At 44.0% G+C, this 25,422-nt stretch overlaps 1 protein-coding gene across 1 annotated transcript; it reads right to left on the reverse strand.

Moving 5' to 3' along the window:
- Window positions 1–4,587: 4,587 nt before the first annotated feature.
- Window positions 4,588–12,111, reverse strand: sall4 (spalt-like transcription factor 4). The gene is made up of 4 exons (XM_031845246.1): window positions 11,950–12,111; window positions 7,067–9,529; window positions 6,682–6,986; window positions 4,588–6,566 (listed from the first exon to the last, which is right to left on the reverse strand). Exons 1-4 carry the CDS (start codon window positions 12,014–12,016, stop codon window positions 6,132–6,134), a joined length of 3,270 nt encoding a protein of 1,089 aa, XP_031701106.1. The 5' UTR covers window positions 12,017–12,111; the 3' UTR covers window positions 4,588–6,131.
- Between the last annotated feature and the right edge of the window lie 13,311 nt (window positions 12,112–25,422).

A 25,422-nucleotide genomic window follows, 5' to 3' on the forward strand; every position in this document is an offset into this window, starting at 1 on the left:
CCAGCTGTCACTCACACAGGACGGTTCAGCTGGCGGATGGGCGCACGCACACTTACCTCAGCATGGCCCGTTTGATAATATAATATTTTGGTATTTTGAAGCCAACGTTTATTAATAAAATTAGGCTATCATCAAATTATAGTATAGTTTACCTCACATTATTCCGTACCATCCGAAATACTTATCAACATGCCTTTATATGTTGCTGTTTTGGGGGAAACCAGTGGTAAGCAACTAAGTATAGGCTAAAGTACTACAGTTTTTAGGTAATTGAGTATTTGCATTACATTTAGCCAACATTTTCTTCCACTTTATACTTCTACACAACTACATTTGTATATTGCACTACATTTATTTAACTACAGTTACAAGTGATTCCACATTACAAAGACATATAATCAACAGCATATAATGGATTATGAAACATTTGCTTAAATCAAAGACATGTCTTTTGTGGCTGATTAGATCTGCTCAGGTTGGACTTGTACAAACATATGTGCTTTGGATCTAAATCATTGTCGGGGGGGCCAAAGGAACATCTTAACACAAGCTTCTAAAACAGGTGTACAAGCGTATCGAAGGAAATGGAAAGAGATGAGCAAGTGTGCTATTGTAGCAAAAATGTACTATTTGTATAATGCATGGCACAACTTTGTCTTCAGTGTGTAATGTAGAAGAGGGACAGTCTTTGTTATCATGAAAGCAGTTGCATTTAATATTTCAGGGTTTCTATCCTGAGCCATGCTTCAATTTTATATATAAAACATATATAAAAAGTCTTTGTGTCCAGGTCTCTTTATTTTGTGACTGGACAAGTGTGTTGTCCAAGACAGAAACAAATCGAAGTCTGATACACAACAAAAAGTGAACACTGTGACTATGGTTGTTTTTATAGTCGAGCAGACATATTGTAGTTCAGGGGATCTGTGATTACTCACTGTACACCTACTACTAATTTTAGTGTACCGTAATGACATGCAAGTAGCATTGTATCATGTCAACATTGTAAAAGACCACTTTATAGTTGACCTGAAATGGAATGTGGACAGGATGAGAAAGCATGAGTCAGTTGTGACAAAGCCCTGGCGGAGGCCAACACCCACCGGGAACGTGTCTGACTTATTGCCGAGAATGCGGACACAGCTCCTACTGCAGCCGTACAGAGACCGGATCGCCCGTTGTAACGGGTCCGGCACCCCATACTCCCGCAGCACCCCCCACAAGACCCCCCGAGGGACCCGGTCGAAAGCCTTCTCCAAGTCCACAAAGCACATGTAGACTGGTTGGGCAAACTCCCAGAACCCCTCCAGTAGTCTTGCGAGGGTAAAGAGCTGGTCCACTGTTCCACGGCCGGGACGGAATCCGCACTGCTCCTCTTGAATCTGAGGTTCGACAAGCGGTCGGAGCCTCCTTTCCAGCACCCTGGCATAAGCCTTCCCCGGGAGGCTGAGTAGTGTGATACCCCGGTAATTCGAGCACACTCTCCGGTCCCCCTTTTTGAAGATGGGAACCACCACCCCGGTCTGCCATTCCATGGGCACTGATCCCGACCCCCATGCGACATTGAAGAGGCGTGTCAGCCAGGACAGCCCAACCATGTCCAGCGCCTTCAGCATCTCAGGGCGGATCTCATCCACCCCCGGCGCCTTGCCACCAAGGAGCTTTTGACTACCTCAGCGACCTCTGCCAGGGATATGAGTGAGCCTCCCCCTAGGTCCTCAGGCGCTGCCTCCTCTGCAGAGGACATGTTGGTCGGGTTTAGGAGTTCCTCAAAGTGCTCTTTCCACCGCCCGACGATGTCCTCCATCCGGGTTAGCAGTTCCCCCCCCCCTGCTGAGAACAGCCTGGGGTAAGCCCTGCTTTCCCTTCCTGAGCCGTCGGATGGTTTGCCAGAACCTCCTTGAGGCCAACCGAAAGTCCTTCTCCATGGCCTCCCCGAACTCCTCCCATGCCCGAGTTTTAGCATTCGCGACCACTGCTGCTGCAGCCCTTCTGGCCTGCCGGTACCTGTCAGCTGCTTCAGGAGACCCCTGGGCCAACCAGGCCTTGAAGGTCTCCTTCTTCAGCTTGACGGCTTCCCTCACCTCCGGTGTCCACCACCGGGTTCTCGGGTTGCCACCACGACAGGCACCGATGACCTTCCGGCCACAGCTCCTAGCGGCCGCGTCCACAATAGAGGCTTTGAACATGGTCCACTCGGATTCCGTGTCCCCAACCTCCCTCGGGATGTGTGAGAAGTTCTTCCGGAGGTGGGAGTTAAAGACCTCCCGGACAGGGTCCTCCGCCAGACGTTCCCAGTTCACCCTCACTACACGTTTGGGTTTGCCGGGTCTTTCCAACTGGTTCCCCTGCCATCTGATCCAACTCACCACCAGGTGGTGATCAGTTGACAGCTCTGCTCCTCTCTTCACCCGAGTGTCCAAGACATACGGCCGCAGATCAAATGATACGATTACAAAGTCGATCATTGATCTCCGGCCTAAGGTGTTCTGGTACCAGGTACACTTATGAGCCACCTTATGTTCGAACATAGTGTTCGTTATGGCCAAACCATGGCAAGCACAGAAGTCCAATAACGAAACACCATTCGGGTTCAGATCGGGCAAGCCGTTCCTCCCAATCACCCCCCGCCAGGCTTCTCCGTCATCGCCCACGTGAGCGTTGAAGTCCCCCAGGAGAACTATGGAGTCGGTAGGCGGCGCCCTTTCCAGGACCCCTCCCACCGACTCCAAGAAGGCCGGATACTCTGAACTGCTGTTTGGTGCATAAGCACAAACCACAGTCAGAGCCTTGCTCCCCGCAACCCGAAGGCGCATGGAGGCGACCCTCTCGCTCTCCGGGGAGAACTCCAACACAGCGGCGCTCAGCCGGGGGCTCGTGAGTATCCCCACTCCCGCCCGGCGCCTCTCACCCTGGGCAACTCCGGAAAAGGACAAAGTCCAACCCCTCTCCAGGAGCTTGGTTCCAGAGCCAACGCTGTGTGTGGAGGTGAGTCCAACTATTTCTAGCTGGTATCGCTCCACCTCCTGCACCAGCTCCGGCTCTTTCCCCGCTAGCGAGGTGACGTTCCACGTCCCTAGAGCTAGTCTATGCCGCCGGTGATCGGCATGCCCGGGCCTCCCGTCCGACCCGCCGCCTGGTCTGCATAGCACCCGACCCCGATGCTTGTCCCTGCGGGTGGTGGGTCCACAGGGTGGCTGCTCCATGGTGTTTATTCGGGCTGAGCCCGACCGGGCTCCATGGGCAAAGGCCCGGCCACCAGACGCTCGCCTACGAGCTCCCCTCCTGGGTCTGGCTCCGGGAGGGTGCCCCGGTTTCCCTGGTCCGGGCGAGGTGGCTGTAGTCCGTGGGCTAACTATCATAGGGGTTGTTTTGTTCCTGTTTGTGATTTTCATGGACAGGATATCTAGGCGCAGCCTGGGGGCGGAGAACGTCAGTCTCGGGGGTCTCGGGATCGCTTCTCTGCTATTTGCAGATGATGTGGTCCTGTTAGCCTCCTCGGATTGTGACCTCCAGCATTCACTGGGGCGGTTTGCAGCCGAGTGTGAAGCGGCGGGGATGAGAGTTAGCACCTCCAAATCTGAGGCCATGGTTCTCTGCCGGAAACCGGTGGATTGCTCCCTCCAGGTGGGGACGGAGTGCCTACCTCAAGCGAAGGAGTTCAAGTATCTCGGGGTCTTGTTCACGAGTGAGGGTAAGATGGAGCGGGAGATCGACAGACGGATCGGTGCAGCTGCAGCAGTAAAGCAGGCGCTGCACCGGACCGTCTTGGTGAAGAGGGAGCTGAGCCGGAAGGCAAAGCTCTCAATTTACCACTCGGTCTACGTTCCTACCCTCACCTATGGTCACGAACTCTGGGTCGTGACCGAAAGGACAAGGTCGCGGCTACAAGCGGCCGAAATGAGTTTCCTCCGTAGGGTGGCCGGACTCAGCCTTAGAGATAGGGTAAGGAGCTCAGTCATCAGGAGGGAGCTTGGAGTAGAGCCGCTACTCCTTCGTGTCGAAAGGAGTCAGCTGAGGTGGTTCGGGCATCTAATTAGGATGCCTCCTGGACGCCTCCCACTGGAGGTTTTCCAGGCACGTCCAACTGGGAAGAGACCCCGGGGAAGACCCAGAACACGCTGGAGAGATTACATCTCCCAGCTGGCCTGGGAACGCCTCGGGATCCCCCAGAATGAGCTGGAACATGTTGCCGGTGAGAGGGAGGTCTGGGTCGGCCTGCTTGACCTGCTGCCACCGCGACCCGACCCCGGATAAGCGGAGGAAAATGGATGGATGGATGGAGTCAGTTGTGGATGCAAATCGTCATTCATGGAGGATGCAAAATGGAAGGGATTAATGGCTCGTGACAACAGCAAATAATACTTAAGAGTCATCTGAAGGTGAATTGATGTAAATTGGGGTTAACGTACATGAAAACTTGCCTGTGCTGGTGTAGAAGTTAGCGTGGGGCTAGGCTATATTTCAGTGGCTAGGCTACGTTCTCAGTTGGAGATGCATTTCATCCTTTGTTCTCAGCTCAAATCAGTTTGGCAACAGTAACGTCAGCAGCGAAATAATGACAGGGAAAATATTGAAAAAGTCACCCTGATTTTATTTTTCAAAAATCAGAAAATATTTAGGTGTAGGAAACATTTGAAGAACAAAAAAACAATTTACATTGTAAACAGGCTCAACATCACTTGAATTGCAGAGACCAACTTTAAAGCAGTTTTGACATGGTTTGCTAAAGAAAGGCACAACTTGGCAAATGCGTATCGATAAGGAATGTACAGCAGGGGCCTACAAAGTACTCTGACCATTCTGAGTTGTGCAAAGTGTCCAGTGATACATTCATTACTGTTCAACTCAGCAGGTTGAGGATGAAACTCTAATCGTATACCCGAGAATGTATCGGAAAATGTACAGAGCATTGCGTTGAGCGTCGGGGGCAAGGAGGACAACTAAAATCTAAACGAGGTAGAACGCACCCCCTAAACTCAAGCATTTTGTGAATTATAAATAAATGACGCTACAGTCGATACGATAACCTAGAAAGAAAAAGTTCTGACGATTGGTTGTTTCACACAAAATCTGACAGGAAGGGAAAGTTTACAAAATTGTTGATTTGCCCTTTCCCCCGTTCAGCCGTCACAATAAAAAACTGACGTGGAACTATAATATGTAAACGTCCTCAAACCTGAAATAAAGTGCAGGCATGAGATCATTAAGCATATAATAGCCTTCAGCTCTCAGCCAACTAAGTTTGAATCTGCAGATTTACAAGTGGAATATGTTTTTTGGGGGGGGGGAGAAATTGATTTCATGAACTTCAATGCTACAATGTTATACGGTTCAACACACTAATCCATCAGTCTAACAGAGCCTTCATAACAAATTTATGGTGCAGTGAAAGACAACAGCAACATTGTACAATTCATTTTAGGCACTTGGCAAAGAGGTCTGAGTCATTACCTACTGTATCTTAGCACTGATGCAACAATGATGGACTATTTTGTCACCGACATTATCCGAAAACCGATGAGTGAACTGTTGCACCTTGATTTAATGGACAAGACACCGGAATAATCCGTCAGTCGGATCAAAACCCCCCTTCACAATGAGACATGCTAATGACATTTGCCACTACAAAAATGTACAACGTCATAAAACCTATGGCACAATAGGAGGGAAAGTAGTCATTTTAGAGACACACGTTAACTACACCATTATTTCTGAACACTGAGACAGGGTGTCCTTAAAAAAGCCATGCCCTGAAACTTCCTATTAAAGTCAAAATCCTTCAAAAAAAAAAAAAAAGAAAAAGTATCGAGCAGACAGCCTGAATTAAAGCAGTTTCAAGTAAGTTAGACATCCAAACTTCTGGATAGACAGCAAAACAGAACAAAAGGTAAAAAGAAAGAAATACCCGCATATATATTTATATAAAGTAAAACATCAAATACAACTACAGTAGTTATATCAATTTCAACTAAAAATAACACTTAGAATGAAGAGAGAGCTGCGATGAAGTTACTGGAAAAAATTCAAACAATCTAAGCACATTCTACAAGGTTCTCTGCGAATATTGATTGTACCTCATTCAAAAACTGAGTTCAGGTGGTAAAAAAAACAAAAAAAAACAAAAAAACCTAGTTAACTGCAATTTTACCCTCCTCCATGAAATGTGGGAACTGAGATTTTGGCACGCTGTCAGAACTGGTCTTCTCAATTTCTGCCATGGTGGTGGGCAAGCCGGCGTGGGACCCATCCATCTTCATGAGGCCTCCGGTGGATCCAATCAGAGGCCCACCGGCAGGACTCCCGGGGAGCGGGATGCCACCTCCCTGGATGACGGAAATTTCATTGTTCTTCATGGTGAGGCCCCCGCTAAAGGCGGAAGCGTACTGATTCCACAGAGACTGGTCAAAGTTAATTGGTGGAACCCCCAGTTCTTTGGGGGCCTGCAGGATCTCTGGCAACATCTTAGCCTCAGAGCTCATCGCCATCAGCGCCATAGGGTTATCCAGGGACAGGCGCTGGCCGCGCCGCGACGTGTTGTTCCACATGTGAGTGCCGATATGCACCTAAAAAAAAAGACAAGACACTGTTAATTACCATCCCACCACAAACACTTGATGTTACACTATCCCCAAGAACACGCTTAAAAATGGCCAATTCAGCACAATAACGATGACGTACCTTCAGATTTCCCTTGGTGGTGAAAGCCCTGCCACAGACATTGCAGGCGAAAGGCTTCTCCCCTGTATGAGTGCGCTCGTGGATCTGCAAGGCGCTGGCGGATGAGAAGTTCTTGCTGCAGGCGTGACACACGTGCTGTTTGGATGATCGTCGCGGTGTGCTGGAGATGGAGGAGGGCATGGCGGTTCCCTGAGGCATGTGGGAGCTGAACAAACCGTGAGGGCCCATGGGATTCTCGGGAGGAAGCTTCATCTCCAGGCTGGCCAGACTCGACGGCATCCTCATGAAGGTCATATTACCGGGAACTGTTTTGAGTAAGAAGGTGGAAAATGAGATCAACGCATCCAACATGACAGCGTCATATACGTCTTCCTAATAAACTCACCATAATCTCCATTTGTGAATGGCATGCCGGGCTCTTCTTTGATCGCTTTGGGGGTGAAGCTGCTGGAAGCGGTGAGGTCAAGGGCCCCGCTGGACTCGGTGCCACCTTGAGCACCAAAATCAGACTCTAGTTTAGTCACACCGTGGGCAAATTCATCAACAGCAGACTCGGGAGACTTGCCAATACTCATGTTGCCGTTCAGTGGGGAAGAGGAGTGAAACGACATGGCAGAGTCAGAAATGGCAGGACTGCGGCCGTTTTGATATTCCTGCTCTCTGGGAGCCAATGAAGATTCTTTGGATGTTCCCTCGCTTTCCGAAGCGGTGCTACTCTGTCGTGTCAGTGCGAGAGCGGAGGTGAGATTCTTCAAAACGTGAAGGCTGGAAAAACTGGCGGGAGCGGCATGCTTCGGCGGCTGTTCCTCAGAGGCGGGTGGGAGGGAATCCGAGGCGTCGTTTGGCTTCTGGGAGTTCACCTCTGGCTCATGATCCTCCAAGCTCGCTTCAAATGCATTGATATCCATAGACTGCTCCTCTGACAGAGAGGACTCCATCGCTTCCTCTCCTTCGAACTGGGATTCTGGCAACGGGGTGTTGGGGATCTGCCCGCCCATGTGCATACGAATGTGCTGCTGCAGAACCACGGCATTGGTGAACTTCTTCTGGCAGATGGGACATGAGTGCTGCATTTTAAGCGGAGTGTTAGCCCTGTGCACCCCGTAATGGGCCTTCAGGTTACCCTTGGTGGAGAACGCGCGGCCACAGATTTTGCACTTGTAGGGCCTCTCGCCAGTGTGCGTGCGGTAATGCATTTTGAGTGAGCTCTGACAACTGAGCACTCGATGGCAGATCACACACTCGTTGGGGTCCCTGGTCCTCTTGTCCAGGCCGTCCACCATCTGCTGAAGTTTTGCGGTTCCAGAGCTGTGTTCTCCCATGAGGGCATTGCCAGTCATATGATGCAGCGCTCCAAGCAGTTCTTTAGCATCCCTCAGAATGGGTTCCACTCCCCTTTCTTGGCCAATGACAATAGAGGAAACAGATGGGGAGCCATTACTTGTTGATGGGGAGGGTCTCTGAGAAAATGGGTCCCCTGCGAAGCTGTCAAACGTCGTCTTGAATCCTGGTGCGGGTGACGGGTGGAAGCCGGCAGCAGGATGACCCAGCGTAGGCTTAACGTCGGTCATATTTGACTCGTCTATGGGCATAGACATGCCAAAGGGAATGCCGCTGCTGGTGGGGATGTTGTCAAGATGCTCTGGCACAGGATGTGGGTTCATGCCAATGTTAGGATACTTGTCCCTGTGCCTCTGGAAATGCACTTTGAGGTTTCCTTTGGTTGTGAAGCGGTTTCCGCAAATGTTACACTTGAAGGGCCTCTCACCGGTGTGAGAGCGCAAGTGAATCTGGAGAGCGCTGTCGTTGCCAAAGCTCTTCCCGCAGTACTTACACTTGTGCTTGTATAATGAGTCTGCGTTCTTTAATTCTGGCGGGGGGCTCAGCATCTTTGGCGTCACTTTTTTGGAGGACTCGATCCCCGACTGGGTACCATTGAAGGCGCTGGCGAAACCCATGACACCTGGGGACTGTGGCAGTTGTGCTGGTAAGCGGCTAGCTGGATCTGGTAGGCCCTTCAAAATGTCTGTTTTAGGAGTCATAGATTCCAGTCCTCCGGGTAGAGAGGTAGGGATGCCAGCGGTCAGCGGTCGTTTGCCTTGCTTCATGGTCTGGTCAGAAAGGCTCTGACTGCCGGTCCTTTTTCCTATCAGAGCCGCTGCAGCAGACAGCTGTTGAGAGAGATGTGCACCGAGGGCTTTCAAAGGGTCCATCGTGTCCCCGACCGATGCCTGGAGACCCTGTGGAGTCATTGTGGCTACCTGGATTCGGATCTGTTCTGTGAGCTGGATTTGCTGTAGCTGCTGCTGCTGGAGGAACACCAACTTCTCCAAGATGATCGGGATGGACTGCAGGACCTCTTGCGATGAGGTCAGAGATGTAATGTTTGAGTAATGCTGGGAGACCGCCACTTTGGTGTCTGCCATGGTTTCAAGAGTGACATTTGAATTTTGCATTTTCAGTGGGGGGCGGAAAGTCATCTCAGGGCTAAGAGGCATTTCCGTGTGATCCTGCTGTCCCGAGTCCTCTGCATTCATGCTCGAGTCGTCCTCCGTTCTTTCCAGGTGGTCTGTGTTGACGTTCGATTGGGAATGGCTGCTGGACTGGCTGTCGTCGTGGTCACTGGTAAGGCCTTCGGGAGATCCCTGAGAATATTCCTCAGGCACTTCATTGCCATCTCCGTCTTTCATGATGACCACTTGCTGACTTTTGGTGCATTTCTTCTCGTGTTCAAGAAATTCTGCTTCATCAAAGAACTCGGCACAACACTTGTTGCAGACCCTGGGCTCGTCCACTCGGAATCTCTTCCCTTCATTTGCAGATTCCTTCCCATCGCCGGGAGAAATCCCTAAAAAAAGAAGAAAAAGAAAGAGAGAAAACAGGGTTTTGATTAATGCACTTCATATAGTTATGACAATATCTCACCAATCAAAATAATAAATAAAAGTTATGCTACAATAAAAAAAGACAAGTTTAGAAAACAGTATTATTGGTAATCTGTTGAGATTAGTAAAATTATGGTATTGAAAAATGTTTTAATGGTTGCCATTGTGACAAAGAGTTGATTCTGTGGCGTTTTTAGGCTTTAGCGGTGTATTCATCGGATCATTTAAGACGCTCCTCTTCTTTTATCGACACCCTGTGGGTCACTGCACTGTGAGGGACTTTGAATGTGCCTCCAGGGCCAGCAGAGGGCAATCATCTCCCTTTGACATTACCCAGAACAATGTCCATAAGACAAAAGACCCATGAGCATTAAATTACCGTTTCTGAAACACTCCACCAAATACTTGCTGAAAATCAGATCCGTTTCCAGTGCTACATATGGGGACAAAACATGTGAACGTTATCAAACTAAACACCAAGTAAAAATGTAAATTTATGATGAGCATGAATTTCTATAAACTGAATTTGATGTCCCAGTTGGTATATAATTATAAGATTAAGTTTACTATGCAAACATGGGCTGAAAAAATAAATATGTATGGGCAATCTAATGTTTATTACCTTCAAGCATTTTCACAGCCTGTGAAAGCCTGATAAGTGCTCCAAGTGAGCTTTTTAATTTATCTGCTAACCAAGAGGCCATTTCACAACTGGGTGTATTGTTAAATGCTAATGCCCCTGAGAAAAGGGGGTAGACCACCTGTTTGCATTTGCCCAAGGAAACTGTTGGACTTGTTAATTGCTCACCAGGAGGTATTGAAGCCTGAGTCACACAAAAAAAAAAAGAAGTTGTTTAACTGCATTACACTCTGGTTTGTGAGTAAAACAGTAGGCAGGGCTCATTTGCTCTCTAGCGTATAGTCACTCATAACATAATTAACTTCGATAGGAACAATACACAGATGGTGGAACTGAGGAAATATTCAAACTACTATTCTTTCCAATAAAATCACAAGCTGTGCATTATAAAAGTTAAATAATAATAAGGGGGCAACGCTGTAGTTTACCACTTGACGGCGCATGACCTGTACAGATCACCTTTGGTTGGGTACATGACACGAGGTCAGACTTAAACATTCAATACATGATCCTGTGCAATTCACGAAATGTTTAATAGTTCGTCGAACAACGGTGTTGAGGTAAAAAAAAATATATATAATAATAATACTGTGCCGCGGCTCTCCTAACACCGTGTTAACAAGGTTTCCTAATTATAAGGTGAGGTCTGCGCCAGCAGTTTCGGGAGTTTGCATATGGCAACACCAAAACGCACCCCCACCCAGTCTCCACCAAAAAAAAAAAAAAAAAAAAAAAAAAAAGCCACTGCTCCATCCCCCACATATGTACGAAAGGAAACAGTCATGCATTAAACTGGGGGATTTATTGCCTTTAGCCCAGCTTACTCCAGAGTCACATTTCATTCATTCGTTTTGTATGCATCTTTGTTTAAAACCTCAACATAGGCGCGCACTTACAAACAAATTCCAGCATAATTGTAGGAGAAATGACCAAATATGCAAATAGTTAGATTACAGACAGCGACATGACAAATTAAAAAGTTGTTAATCATTCAATTTAGAACTCAAACAATGGCAACAGTAGCGACAGGCTACCCCTTTAAAGAGATTTGAAAAGTAGCCTACTATTAATATTTACTCCGATTAAAAGTGCTGTTACGTGATGAATGAGACCAGTTGGTGATATCAGAATGATATTTTAAAAAGGAGAAAAAAAAACAAAAAAAAACAAAGAGGATACACAACGGATATCCTGACCAGGCTCATTCTTTGCCACACGACTTCCTACAAAGTATCCAGAAACCAACAGGTAGCAACATATGCTTCAATGAAGACAAAAAAAAAAAAAAGTTCAAACAGAGTCGCAGACTTCAATTTTGCCCAATTAAAAAAAAAAAGAGCCACTCGACAAGTAATCGATTTATGATGAAATTGATGAATTAGTTAAATACCAAATAAGTAGATAAGCAACACACAGGCCAAATGATAACTTCATGTAAACCAAGTAAAAGCTGAACGTTAGTGTCTTCGTTTTTTAAACCCCTCCTTGTGCAACACCTGTATTTTGTTTAAATATATATATATATATATATATATATATATATTTCCAAATGTGTCGCCTGCCATGACTGGGGTTAAGTTTTACTCCTGGTCAATTCAAACGGACAGCAACAGGTCAAAGTGTAAAAGGCTGCCCCCCGCCCCCAACTGGGAGATAAAATGTCGATAGTTTGCATTATGGCATGGCGGAGCCACTCGACACATTTTGAGGTAGCCAACTCTCTCACATCTAGTGTAAACTTACCATTTTGGGACGGACCGGGCTCGTCGGAGTTGATCTGCTGCGGTTTGGCTTGCTTGCGCCTCGACATGGTGCAACCATCCGGAGCAAAAGAGTTGCCAACAATATTCCGCTCCTTCTCCAACAAATTCTTCGGCTTGGGAAAATTAACCCCTCAAGTAGAAATGCGCATGTCACCCGTAATTATTATTATCAATAATGCATTGCGATTTATCACGGTCCTCTGACAGCTGATTGGCTCCAGTCCAAGTGCTCACACATTATTCAAATGCGCTCCCCAGCGACGAGCGGAGCGGAGTGCCGGGAGGGGGCGGGAGGAGCCCTGCTAGTGGATGGACGGCAGGATGGAGGCAGGGTTAATAACACCCAACTCATCGCTCTTTCCCTTGTTCCTGAGAAAAATAAATGTGTGTCACGGATACACACAAGCGACCGAAAGATCAGCCAAACAACATCATCTGAAACTGGTCTGTTAATAATCTGTGGCACTTTTAACTGGAAACATTAAAACAACATTAAATGCCTCACGTACTTTGTGGTGTTTATTTAATTAACCAGTAGATCCTCTGTGAGTTTTCTCATACATACATTTTTTAATCTTGAATGCATATAGTTTCTGTTTTTTTTGTTGCAGTAATTCATGCCCAACACTTAAATTATATTATATATATTATATATATTATTATATTGTATGTCTTTATTCTCCTACGGGTTCACAGCAAACATAAAGAGTCAGAAACAGTTTTATTGTCAAGTTAGTTTGCTCATATAAGGGATTTGTCTTGGTGATTGGTGCAGTAAACAACAATAAACATAGTGCCAAACATGATATAAAATTGGAAAAATGTACAATAGAAAATATGAAATAATATAGGAAATAGGTTTCGTAAAAATATATGTGCTTTTAAAGTGGAAGTAAACTATGTATTGATGATATTCCTGTAGACATATGTGGTGGTCAGTTATATATAGATATCTTCTCACAAGGGGCATTTATAGATGTCTTTGGATATTCTACCAACAAATATCATGGGGTTGCTGTTTATTAATAGAAAGGGTATAAATGTTCATCTAAACTCTTCCAAATACAGTAAAAAAAGTTAGAGCAGTTTTATCTCAGGAGTGTACAGTAATGAAGGATACACACACACACACACACATCAACTCTGTTTGTACCACTTCTTTAAGGCTATATACAGAAGTATTTATGGCATACAGTATGTTTACATTACAAACTAAAGAACCAAACAAGACATGGAAATAAAGTACATGGTTTATGGTGTTTGTTATTGTGCATGGAAGTTGTTTCCCCACTTTTAAATATACAACAGTGCCCAGTAACTTATGCCACTGCTCCAAAAATGTTTCCTTTAGTGTTATAGACAGAGATCACTTAAATGTTGTGAATATTCAGGCTACTGCAAACAGAAAGAAGCAATCACACTGGGTTTTGCATTTTTTCCACTTGCAGTGATGCATTATTTATTAGTAAAGCTGAATTTGTCACATACTTTGTCCTGTGTTTCCTACATGTCAACGTGCTGAGCTCTAATGCCCGAAAAAACATACTCTTATCATTGGAGTTGATTTTGAAGCATCATGTCAGACAAAACGACAAATGTCACCCCAATCTTCAACGGTATTGGGGCTGATGTAGTACTGGCTACACTGTAGTTGTGTTGTGAAATTAGGAAGATATCTGCTTTGCATTAACATTCACCTTTTGGGTATTGTTGATGTGCCAAAAACATTCCAGGAGGTTCACGACACATCACTGAAGAGAATTCACACAATGTGAAAATCTTTGTGAGTGTCCTTCAGATTTAATGTGACTAAAGTGGTTTAGACGGGTATAGTAGAAAAACAGAATGGATTATCAACTAATCAATAACCCAACATTACATCTTCTGATAACGCTAAAATCTGTGAGTGTAAAGATCCCGACATGTTCAGTGATAACACAGGATGTGTGCGGATTTGGCTTTACATAAGAATCCAGACCACAACTTTAAGATTCATAGATGTTCAGAGCATGAATATATGAGGTATGCAGGACATGTATACCGCCTTACTTGTACTTCGTTCGCACATTACCTTATGCAGGCAGGAATGTATTTTTGGAATGTGACACACTGAGGACATACCGAGCTGTGTGCAACCGAGGGGTCAGCTGAGATCATAGCAGTGTGGGAAAATGTATTTTTGGATTCAAATATATTATACACGAGACAAGAAGAAGAAGAGAGAGGAGAATATTCTGTATGTGACGAGCTCCTCCGTGACTTTCAGAGAGTAAACAATGTAAACAAAAAATACCAACGCCAAAGATTAATAATCACATTCTCAGTTATGACTCTCAACTTGTGATAGTACATGGAGGAGTAATTCATACATTTGCTGAGAATGCAAATTTAAAACTCTACACCTATCATTTAAATGAGCCGATATATACATGATTTGGACCTTTCATCATTGTATTTCAGTGTGGAAGGCCTCCGCATGTGTTATATAATGCCACAGCTGATAAGTGCGAGACAAAGACAAGCCAATATATTCAGATAAACAAATGCCCTTTAAGGGACTGGGTGAAGGTGAAAAAGAGGGGAGTGCTGTCTAGACGCTTTATTGCCCCAATAAGAAACTATGCTTGAATACGCTGTTTCTTCTACGTTCAATCTAAACAAGCCAAACCGCGTGCGGTTGTAAAAGTGCAGTTGTGGGAACCAGATGGACACATCAGCCACATGGCATACCTTTTTTTTGAAAATGAAACAATAAGACAATCAATCTCAAATAACAAAAACATAACGATAATACAATGGATAAGTTAATTGAACGTGAAAATGAGTGCTCAATCAATGGAGACGGTGAAAGAAAAGAAATCTATGTTGCTGCTTCGTACTTCTGTAAAAAGCAATAAGCCGTATGGACAGAGAGAGATCCTCGGCCTTTTCTCTGCCTGTTGTTAAAGTGGTGATAGTTTGTCAGCTGCTGAGGTCCATTGTGATCATTCTGTGCTGGTCGATGTCGGCCATGTCTTGTTTGAGAAAACTGTCCACGTGTTGCAGTGAGCACAGAAACCATAACATATACTGCGTCCTTGACCAGGTCATGTATCTGACAATATATTGACTATATTCACTGATGGGGAGTTACTATTCAGTATTTTACTACATCCTGACCGTTACTGCATTCCCTCTGGAGTTTATACGACGCTGCGAGATCGGAGAGATGTTAAGTTTCTCACATGTCATTTGCCGAGTTTTACGATGACCTTGCAGTGGACAAACAATAATGGCCTCAACACTTGCTGAGGAATTGTGAATTGAACCTGTGTTTTCTAAGCACTCAGTAAAAGATGAAAGGCACTGACCGCCCGGGGAAGTTGTGAAGACGTGTGACAATCAGTACTGTTGTCAAAACCAGCCCATTTCTTTTATGAAAAAAGCCAGCTTTACTAATCGGTTTGCTAAATCTTGAGCTATAGGCTAAAATAACGTAACCCCCCTTCACTCAGAAATGTGTTTCACTCACTGTTTGACCCTTGCTGTGCAGAAGTCAGTAGTTTGACACTAGAAGGCTGTTTTCACATTCATCTGCTGAAGACGGAGTACAGCTGCCTTAAATCGGACGTGTGTGTACAGGCATGATTGAGTGATGTCACAAATATCTTAAAAAACAAATCCTGGTTCAATATGCAACTTACACAAGTGTGATGAGGAAACCTGAAACTTTATATTTGATGCTTCAGTAAAGAAGGAGACGTGTAGTGTTTTGCAACTTTTGAAATATAAACAAATCTGCGTACTCTCGACTTAATGAGAGAAATTTTTTAAACTAGTTTATTGGCAATATCTGGGGTGGAGAAACCATACCAGACATAAAATAGTCTTTAAAGTTGAATATTTGTATTTGTCTTTTAACATTTCTGGAGGGGAAATTCACAAATACTTGAACTCAAACAGTTTATGATCGGCAATGGGTGCAAAATGTAGCCAGAAACTCTGTCATAATCTTTTAATATTCATAATGACAGTGTATTCTGAAACTCCCTGCATTGAATCACACACTTGATAAGTGCTAGATTGCAAACAATTAACTGCCTTCTGGAGAAACATAATGAAAAACAGTATTTTCACATCCGATCGGAGCCATTAAGAACATAGCCAGGTGGTTCATTTCTCACCATTTCAGATGTGTATTCTTCAACAGTGGGACACCAGAAATAGTCTTTTAATGGTTGACCAGTTCCTTGCTCACTGAAACCAGGATTTCTTCCGAGCTTATTTCCTATATCCTGTTTTATTATTTTATCCTCTGTTGGTTTTCTTCAGGTGCCCCCTTAAAACATTTCCTCCCTTGTAGTCACAAAGAACGTCATTAAACTCACACAAATGACAAAGGGAAAAAGTTAGTTTTTTCATGCAAGATTTGATGCCCATGGAAAGGGTAAGTAATGCTGAGGATAGGCAAGCACAAATGAAAACAGTCCCGCTGACCTTTTGTTGTTATTTAGACTACCTACATAGGTCCTGTGTTTTCCCCCCCACACATGTTAATCATATCACAACATAAGCTTTGCTTGTAGGCAATCAATCCACCTTTTTCTACGAGAGCACTGTTAAGACGATACAGTGGTTTTCCCTGCCGCCCTTTGTTTTCAGCGTACAATCATCTAAATACGGCATTATCTAGCATATACAAGTGTAGAGGCTCACGACAATCACTACAGTGTCAGACTGTTTTCATTATTGATCAGAGAACACCCTTTAAAATTTCAAACCCTTTCATGAACACATGCTTTAAGTTCTTTTGTCGGGTAACATCAGCCTAGAATAGAGACTGAGGGCATTGAAGTAAAAGGTATTGGATGTTTGTCTGCTGTACTAATATTGTTTTTGTTACCCCTATTGAATGTAGCTCTTTTGAAAAGCATGCCACATACACCTACTAGTCAACTGTAAACACAATATATTTATGGAGGATTTTCTGGGATACATTGATTTTCAAAGCCCCCCTCCACTGACAAATGTGTTTATTGTTACTTCACTTGGATGTTTGACCTTCACTGTGCAGAATGATGTCTGTGCAGAGATTGCAACGTGATCTCACAGAAGTAAGCGAAATGACCACAACCTCGTAACAGCGCACTACGTGATGCCGTGGACATTTTCATGTATTTCTGCGAGATCGGGCTGAGAGTTTGACACTAAATGACTGTTGTCACGTTCCTCGATTTAAGGCAAGCACTCTGAGTTTAAGACGCGTTCGCACAAACAGGATTTCGTGACATCACAGCCAGGATGCAATTTACACACATGTGATGTGGAAACTTGAACTCCACTACACACACATACTGATGATAGACTTTTCAGGGAAGAAGACATCTTCAATATTTTCATAATCACAGATATTTTCATTTAGTCATTTCTTTTGGGTGTGTAGAGCATTCTTATGTGTCTTTAAAAACATGTCTGGAGGGGATCTTTGAATACAAAATATAACAAAATACAAAGTCAAATGTAACCGATTCATTTGCATGCTAAAAGTTCATGCAGAAATGTCTGTAACACCTATCAGGAAGTAGAAATGATTCTGTCTGTTTCTTTAGCGATAACAAGATGACTGCTTGTTTGTCTCACACTGTTGTTGACTGGGAGGTTGGGTGTTCTTAGGGACATTCCCCAGACAACTTCTGCTCCGCTCATGATTTCTTAAACTGTTGTTTTGGATAATAATTATTGTCAAGATTATTGTAAGCGCTGTTTATTTGCCACATTTGTTTCTTCACATTTGGTGACATGATGTATTTTATTTTCTTGGTTTATAGTGATGATAACAGTCTAATATCCTGCTCAGCCCTGAGTGTGTGATCAGTGCGAGTGTGTGTCGAGTGCAGGGGCGGGCGGGTGAGGGGAGAGATCAGTGGCCCACACATGGCTGTAATTTAATGGAGAATTGCCCAGTGGTTCCTGTGCAGAGGTAAACACACCAATAGTCAGGCTTTTGTTATTGCATGACTATGACAAGCACCTCCATCAATAAACAATAGAGTGTTGGGGGGAAACAAGGACTCACTGTATGAAGAGAGACCCCCACTGTGTCCACTTTTCCCCATTCTCTTCTAATCAACCACGCAGCGAAGAAGCACATGTTGAGTCTGTTCAATAACGAGCCTGGAGAGCTGAAGTCACACATTAGAGAGAAAGTAAAGCACAACCACAGATATAGCACTTTCAGGCTTGTATTAAGATCAGAGAACCCCACCACTGTTAATTTACACAGTTCTATACATTTATCTAGATGAATTTTGGGGATGAAGAGGTCAAACTTGAAGAATTTGAGACACAATAAACAAAGAGATAGGGAGATCTTGGCAGTCACTATCAAGCTGTGAGTCAACAGGGGGCCAATCCTTCAAATCTGAGATGCAATCTGGGCCAGGGTCATAAACATTTACAGGGCGGGAAGTTCTGACCAGAGGGCCTTCAGGATATCAGTCCTTTCTCACTTCTAATTAGCTTATGAGAATGAACCACTTATACAATGGCATACTGCCAACTCCTATTTTGGTGATTTCCCAGTGTTGATTTCTGATGAAATCCATTCAAAACAATAGGACGATGTCAAAAATGTCCATCTAAAATGTATATATACAGAGTTTCACCAAACAGCATAAAAACAATCAGATCCATGCATGGCCGTCAGAAAACATGACCTTAAAACTACAAACGGATGCTCTTTCTTGTCGACTATATCTACCACACAACTTCAGTATCATCTCAAGAGTCAAATATTTCTACTTTGTAGATAAGAAATTTGATTTTGTTATTGTTTGGTTGCTTTTTACATCAAATGTTAGCAAGTGGTTTTACGGTACAGGAGGATAATGATCATTCACATTGATGGAGTAAGTTTTGTGGAAAAGTGCAGCCAGATGGCAAAGCGACCAGAGTAAAGTATGGCGCTGATGAAACATTGATGATTGTAACACTCCCATGTTAACATGAACTCATGCTGACACATGTGCACACACTCACACACAGCTTCTCTACTTCAAATGAAGCAGAGAGTGTATTGGGGATATTGATTGATCATATTTCTGTCACATTTACTTACACGGACAAAAATAAAAGAATGTGCAGAAAATGAAATATTAAATGAATGTCCGTAGTTAGAGCGGCCTCTACAACAATGCATGGGGCAAAGACCAGGCCCTTCTGAATTACACAGATTGCCACCTCAGAAAGATGTTTGTATTCAAAGAAGAACTTGTGTTAAATTGAAAATTGTGCCATTTGCTATATATTCCCTTGAAAGAGCCAACCCCCTCGCTGTCGTGTTTGTAAAATAGTGAGCAGCAATCTATAACAAACTGTGCTTGTTCTACGTAAACTACAAAATCTATAGAGTGTAATATATATATATATATATATAAATACATATAATATTAGTTAATTGTCTTATACAGATATATACAGGGTAATATGTATGTTGATGTTGTCCAATGTCAGGCGAGCGAGCAGTCATGCCATGAAAACGGCAATAATACTGAGCTTCAGACAACTTAGAAATATAATTTCTTTTCTACCACCTAGTAGAACAAAAACCAATGGAAGGCCACTCACACAAGTTGGAGTTCCTCCTGTGAACTTCACAAAGAAGCAGTTGTCTACCATTACACAACAATGGAAGGGCACATTGTAAATGGTTATCCATCAACTTAAATGCAGCATAAAGTACATTTACCTGTATGTATTCAAAACAATACACACTATCATCCGCATCATGGAGTAAAACCTGTCGATGTCAAAACATGTCACCAACGCTGTTAGGTAGCTGGTTACGGTAAACAATCTCTGAAAGTTAAAACATCACGCCAGCCATGTCTTTATTTATGTTTCACATTGTGCACCGGGAACGCTTGGAAGTTGGGAATTTCAACAAGGAAAATTCGGACCTCCGAGATGTCTGGAGCGCAGCCAACGTAATTACGGCCCGTGATAATAGCGTGCACTGGGGCCCGTCAACGCCTCTAATTAAGCGTGAGCAAAAAGCTCTCAAACGTGCCCTTGGGTGTTGAAGTTTAAAAACTTCCTAAAATACAAAAGAAACATGCAGCATAAAGCGCTTGACAGTGAATGTGGTCATTCTTCACGGGGCTCAAAGACTATAAGACACCTGGTGGGTTTTCAGGCTCTTCAATGTAGGTTTACGGCGGCAATTGACAAAGACAGCCGCGGACCTCAGAGGTAATGACTGCCCTCTGTGACCGCTGAAAGGAAACTCTTAATCCCCAAAGCCTCTGCCTACTGTATTCAACAACATTCACGCCCCTCGCACTGAAACTCTGCTCACCATTATTTGATATCGCGGTGTTCTCGTGCTTCGTGGTCCTGTAAAGTCTGATATAGAATAAGGTAGATTTTGTTCATTAAAAAAAGAGAAAAACTAAAAGACATGTTTGTTATTGCTTCTTCTTGTCAATAAAGTTCAAAGAGTCAGCGCTCATACTACCGTGAGCACAGGGACATGAATAAGAGTGTATTATGGTTGTTATGGCAACCACCGAAATGGCTTCTACGCTGAACAATAGTCAGATGGGCCGTGGGGAGGCCCGGTGGCAACCCCCTCCACACTCACGTCTGCTGCCCCCACATTCAGACTTATGGGATGTTCTGCCGATTATTTTCTGTCCTGCTTCCCCCTTTCAAAAGCGACAGGCTCAGAGAATGAGAATGAAATTAGGAATCCTGCCAACATCTGTGCGGGAACTGTGCCGCAGTAAGCTCCTGTAACGCGGATCTGATAGGAAGTTAAGAAAGAGGAAAGAGACATACGAGGGCCTGTTGAAGTTATTCACTTCAACGGGGTTAGAAGAAGTGTGTGACAAACGTTCTTATGTGCTGTGCACAGCTTATAACGGCAAACAATTCCGGGGGGGGAAGAGCCAGAAACATCCAGCTGGATGATCTGTAAATAATAACATAGCAACCAGAGGGGTACGCAGAGGTAGAATATGTATGCTTCCAGGATATTCTTGTGTCCTTTTTGTCTTTTATTGGTCACATCTAATGGAACATAAACACAACAGGTGAATAAGCAGAACATACAAGCAGACAATTAAGACACAAGTAAGATATTTCAAAGATTAGGGTGTGTGAAATGTGTTGGTGTGAGAGTTGATGCAGACTTTTCTGATTTCCTGAACTTAAAGAATGAATTCAACGGATGTGAAAACCACAGCAACCTCACTCTCCTCAAAAGAAAATGAGCACAAGTTTGTGTGTGAGAGAGAGGGAGAGGGTTGTGGGTGGGGCGACTGTGGCTAAGGGGATAGCAGGGCCGCCTTTCAATCAGAGGTTCAATCCCCGGCTCCGGCTCTGCTAGTCGCATGTCGATGTGTCCTTGAGCAAGACACTTAACCCCAAAATTACTCCCGTAGTTGTGCCTACGGTGTAGAAATGTGATAGACTCTGAATTGTAAGTCGCTTTGGATAAAAGCGTCTGCTAAATGACTGTAATGTAAATGTAATGGTTTACTTGATGGGAGGCACAACTGTAAATCACAAGCTGGACAAAATGGAGAAAACCCAATAGTGCCTTTTATCCTTCGATTCCTCATGCACAGCAGCCATGGTAGAATTGGATTGAAGCGACTTGGATTGAAGCAACGACTGTTGCTTCCCAACATGATGGAGGAAGGATTTTAGTCAAAAAGTGTGACTCCCGCCCCCAAAAACAACAACAACTGGCATCACAAACGATGTCAGGTGGAGCAACAGACGAGGGATACCTCTTCCAGGACATACACATGCAATATTTGTAGTAAAGAAGTCTTTGTCGTGTCAAGTGTCCAAACTTGTATTACTTGTTTGAATCCCTGTGCCATTTGACGACTCCCCTCCATATCACCTACTTTCCTCTCAGGTATGCATCCACTCACTTTTGTATACTCACACAGATACTATAAAAAAAAACTGAGTTAATCCTCACACATCGTGACCACTGATGCATTTATAGGCCAGAAAAAAATGGGGGAAAGAAAGACTTCTGTCCGAGGAGGGCATCCAAAACCCCCGCATCCATATTGATTAAACAAATTTGCCACAAATCATATTACAAACGCCCAGTGGGGGGCTATAGAAGTTGGTGGAAATAGCCCATTCATGCTCTGTCCTCCCCCGCAGGGCTGAAGCCTCGACTCTTGGCTCGTTTAAGCGTGCTGACAGCCTCTGATCCTCCGGCCATCTGCAGGGTGGGCTGGCTAGCGCCGAGGGGTCTTTGTGTTTTAAACTTCAGGAGATTTAACAGTGGAACAGAGAGAGAGGAAAAAAAAAAATCTTAAGGTGAAGGATCCCCCTCATGATTCTGGTTCTAGCTCATTTGCAAGACACACAAATCAAACTGTGAAGTCAAAATGGCACGGAGCAAAGTACTCATAGAGCACACCGATAAGCATCTTCATGGTAAACATTTTGTGTAGAGGTTCTTTTCACAATAAAAGTACCACTTGGACTGATAAGTGACTTTCCCTGCAGCACACGGCAGATGCCTGGTGAGCTCATTCACTGACTCTGCTTCACAACTCCCCCCCCCCCCCCCCCCCACCTCTCTCACCACGCTTTTCTTTGTGAATGAAAATGGGTGGAGACAGCTATGTGGTGGGGTGTATGTAGAGTACATGTGTGTGGGTGAGTATTTTTGAAAGCAGGCGAGTGTGTGCATGTGCATGTACATGTGCTGAGCCGTTTCCTTGCAAGGGAAAGTAAACAGGCCGTGTGTACAGACTGTAGGGAATGCACATACCGAAACATGAACAACCAATTGAGTTGTTATTGATTTCTTTTTTTTTAGATTCTATGTTTGCATAAACTTCAATTTCTGGATTTGCCTGGCTTGCAGTTTACTCTGTTGTATCTTATTTAGCTCAGGTGTTCCGCAACAGTTATGTTGAATACTAAATCAGAATGTAAAATGACCTTTTGGGGGCTACTAATAAATCAAATAATCATCAACAGCAAATCAAAACTGAAGCTGTTGGTGATGTTAAAAATGGCAACCGAAGTAGAAGGAGAGAATACAATCATAACAATTGACTCAATCAGTTATGCCCCCCCCTCCCCCCTCTTGTAGCGTTAACAATACTGATGTTTTATCATTTTATAATCTCCAGGTTCTAGTAACGTTGAGACAAACTGCAGCCGTCTCCACTGCGACTGTTTGGGCTCTGTGTAAAGGGGCAGTCCCTCCCCTCCTCATAACCTCAAACACATGGTCAGCTCCTATTATTTTAACTGCTTCCAGTGACTTCAGATCTTGCTCGACCTCTGAGTGCAATCAGGAGAAGGAATGGCCACATTAAAACAAGCAAGGTCGACAACAGCTTAGGTTACCCCAGTTATGAAAGATTAGATACAACTCTAAAAAGCTTCTTATGTGCATCAATGATTGATCTGTGGCTCCGGGAATCATTATGGAAGGGCTATGAACACCCAAAACATCCAACATTTTGCTATTTTGGTGACATAATTTGAGCTACTAAATGGAAATGAAAAAAAGAAAAATCTTTTGACATCCATGTACATGATGAATCTGGTGCCACACTGACTTTAAAACTCTTGTTTATCGCCCTGCCACTCGTGCGGGAATACATGTCTGGAAATGATCTTGCTTCTGTTCATACAGAGGTCAAAAGACGCATGATGAGTAGGCTCAGAGGGAGCAGCTGATTTGGTGTCTGCAGAGGACAACACACAGGTAAATGCTTATAACAGCTGTGTGTGACTGCTCATGTGAGTATTACAAGGCACCCACTTCCTGCTGAGCGGGGTTTCCACCGTGACACCAATACGGCAGCATTTCTATCATTCGCAAAGTCAGACTCGCACAAACATGTGCGTTGGATTATATGCATATCAAACGTCGCAGCAAACATTTACGGGGGTCTTGAATCTGTTCCTGTATTGATCTGCAAATAGGCCGGGCCCTAAATGCTTCCCCAGAAACCTAATCCAACCAAACAGCCCATCACTCATAACGACGCCACATGAGTGATGTGAGCAGAGCGAGTTAATAGTGACCCTGGGACACACAACTCTTCCCTGTTCTCGAACACACAAATTACCCTGATTTGCTCTCATCTGTGATCTCGGGCGACTGTCATATCAGTTTCAGGGTAGAGTTTATTACATAATGTTTTTACATTACCTGTAAAAAATAACCGTGTTTGTTTGAAAAGAGCAGCAGCCTTATTCAACCAACAGGCTGTTCATATAATTAAACTGTCTGATTGCAACTATTGACAAGCAGCTCCTTTTGAGTTGCAAAGACATAAAATCAATATTTTTTTTTTTTCGTGTTTGCTGCCAATTGTAAGCTGCTGATAATGGAGACACAAAGACCATCTTTTTTTATTTTGAAGGTTAGCGAATCCAAAACATTGTGCAAAAATATCTGTAGCAATTATATCACACTGTAACAATATCCATGTTGTGAGCATGAACGGGTTTGAATCGGAAAGATGAAAAAATATGGAGGTCAATAGATTTCATGGAAAGCTCGCTTGCTGATATTATTTATGAAAGAGAGGCGAAGTGAAATTTCTTCAGATGTTTAGTGGTGAGCAGGCTGGCACACTCCGCCCCACACACCCTGTGTATATTCGATTCTCTCTTGACCCACCTAGTCGGAAGTTACAGAGGCTTTGTTTTGCACACAATGAGATAAATATACTTCTCCTCTCTTGCCTGCAGATTTTTCTCATAAAAAAACCCTTTGATAGTTTAGCCATCTGGCCAGAGCCAAAAAAAGTCCTCATAAAAGAGGCCCAAATAAGGTCAGGGGTCACTCCCTCCCTAGGTCAGGGGCCCTGGAAGGTTGTTATAGTGGACTTTACTAAAGTTGTCAGCTCAGATCCCCTTGACAAATTAAAGCACATTCTTGCCTTTTTAACAAGTATTCCATTACAGTCGGACTAATCTAAAGGAAATGTTGCTCATACTCTGTGTCGTTGTGTGGAGAGAGGGGAGGTATAGGTGGCACAGATATGGGATAAATAAACTCACCTTTGTGGTGTATGATGGGAGATTTATTATAAATCAGACAATACTTTTTTTTGAACAATCAACCAGCGATATCTGCAGCTTGTAGGTTTTCATCAATATGTGATTATCAAAATCCTTTTATGTTTAAGATATGACTTCTTTCTTTTCAAAACCATTATCCATAAACACCCTTTACTCAACACATAGTACATTTAAGGTGCACCGACAACCCGTCATTAACCCTGACCTGTCTGTGTCTCCGTCCGAATGTCCAGAGGATGAAAGGCTCGAGTTGGACTTATCACACAGACACATTTTCTGGCTGCCGTCTGTGTGTCAGCACATAGAATCTGCCCGCTAACATGACACAGACATGTGAAGTTCGATATGAGATAAAGACAATGGAGATTTCTAACCGGTGTCTTTTCTT

The sequence above is a fragment of the Anarrhichthys ocellatus genome, unplaced genomic scaffold (genome assembly GCF_004355925.1).
Source record: "Anarrhichthys ocellatus isolate YVR2014 unplaced genomic scaffold, GSC_Weel_1.0 scaffold5, whole genome shotgun sequence".
Classification (NCBI taxonomy): domain Eukaryota; kingdom Metazoa; phylum Chordata; class Actinopteri; order Perciformes; family Anarhichadidae; genus Anarrhichthys; species Anarrhichthys ocellatus.

Bases quoted from the DNA above. Each gene is read 5' to 3' on its own strand.
- sall4 (XM_031845246.1), bottom strand. From the start codon at position 12,016: ATGTCGAGGCGCAAGCAAGCCAAACCGCAGCAGATCAACTCCGACGAG. The intron at 9,530-11,949 runs GTAAGTTTACAC...TTCTTTTTTTAG, and splicing joins GCCCGGTCCGTCCCAAAATG to GGATTTCTCCCGGCGATGGG. The intron at 6,567-6,681 runs GTACGTCATCGT...CTTTTTTTTTAG, and splicing joins CCACCAAGGGAAATCTGAAG to GTGCATATCGGCACTCACAT.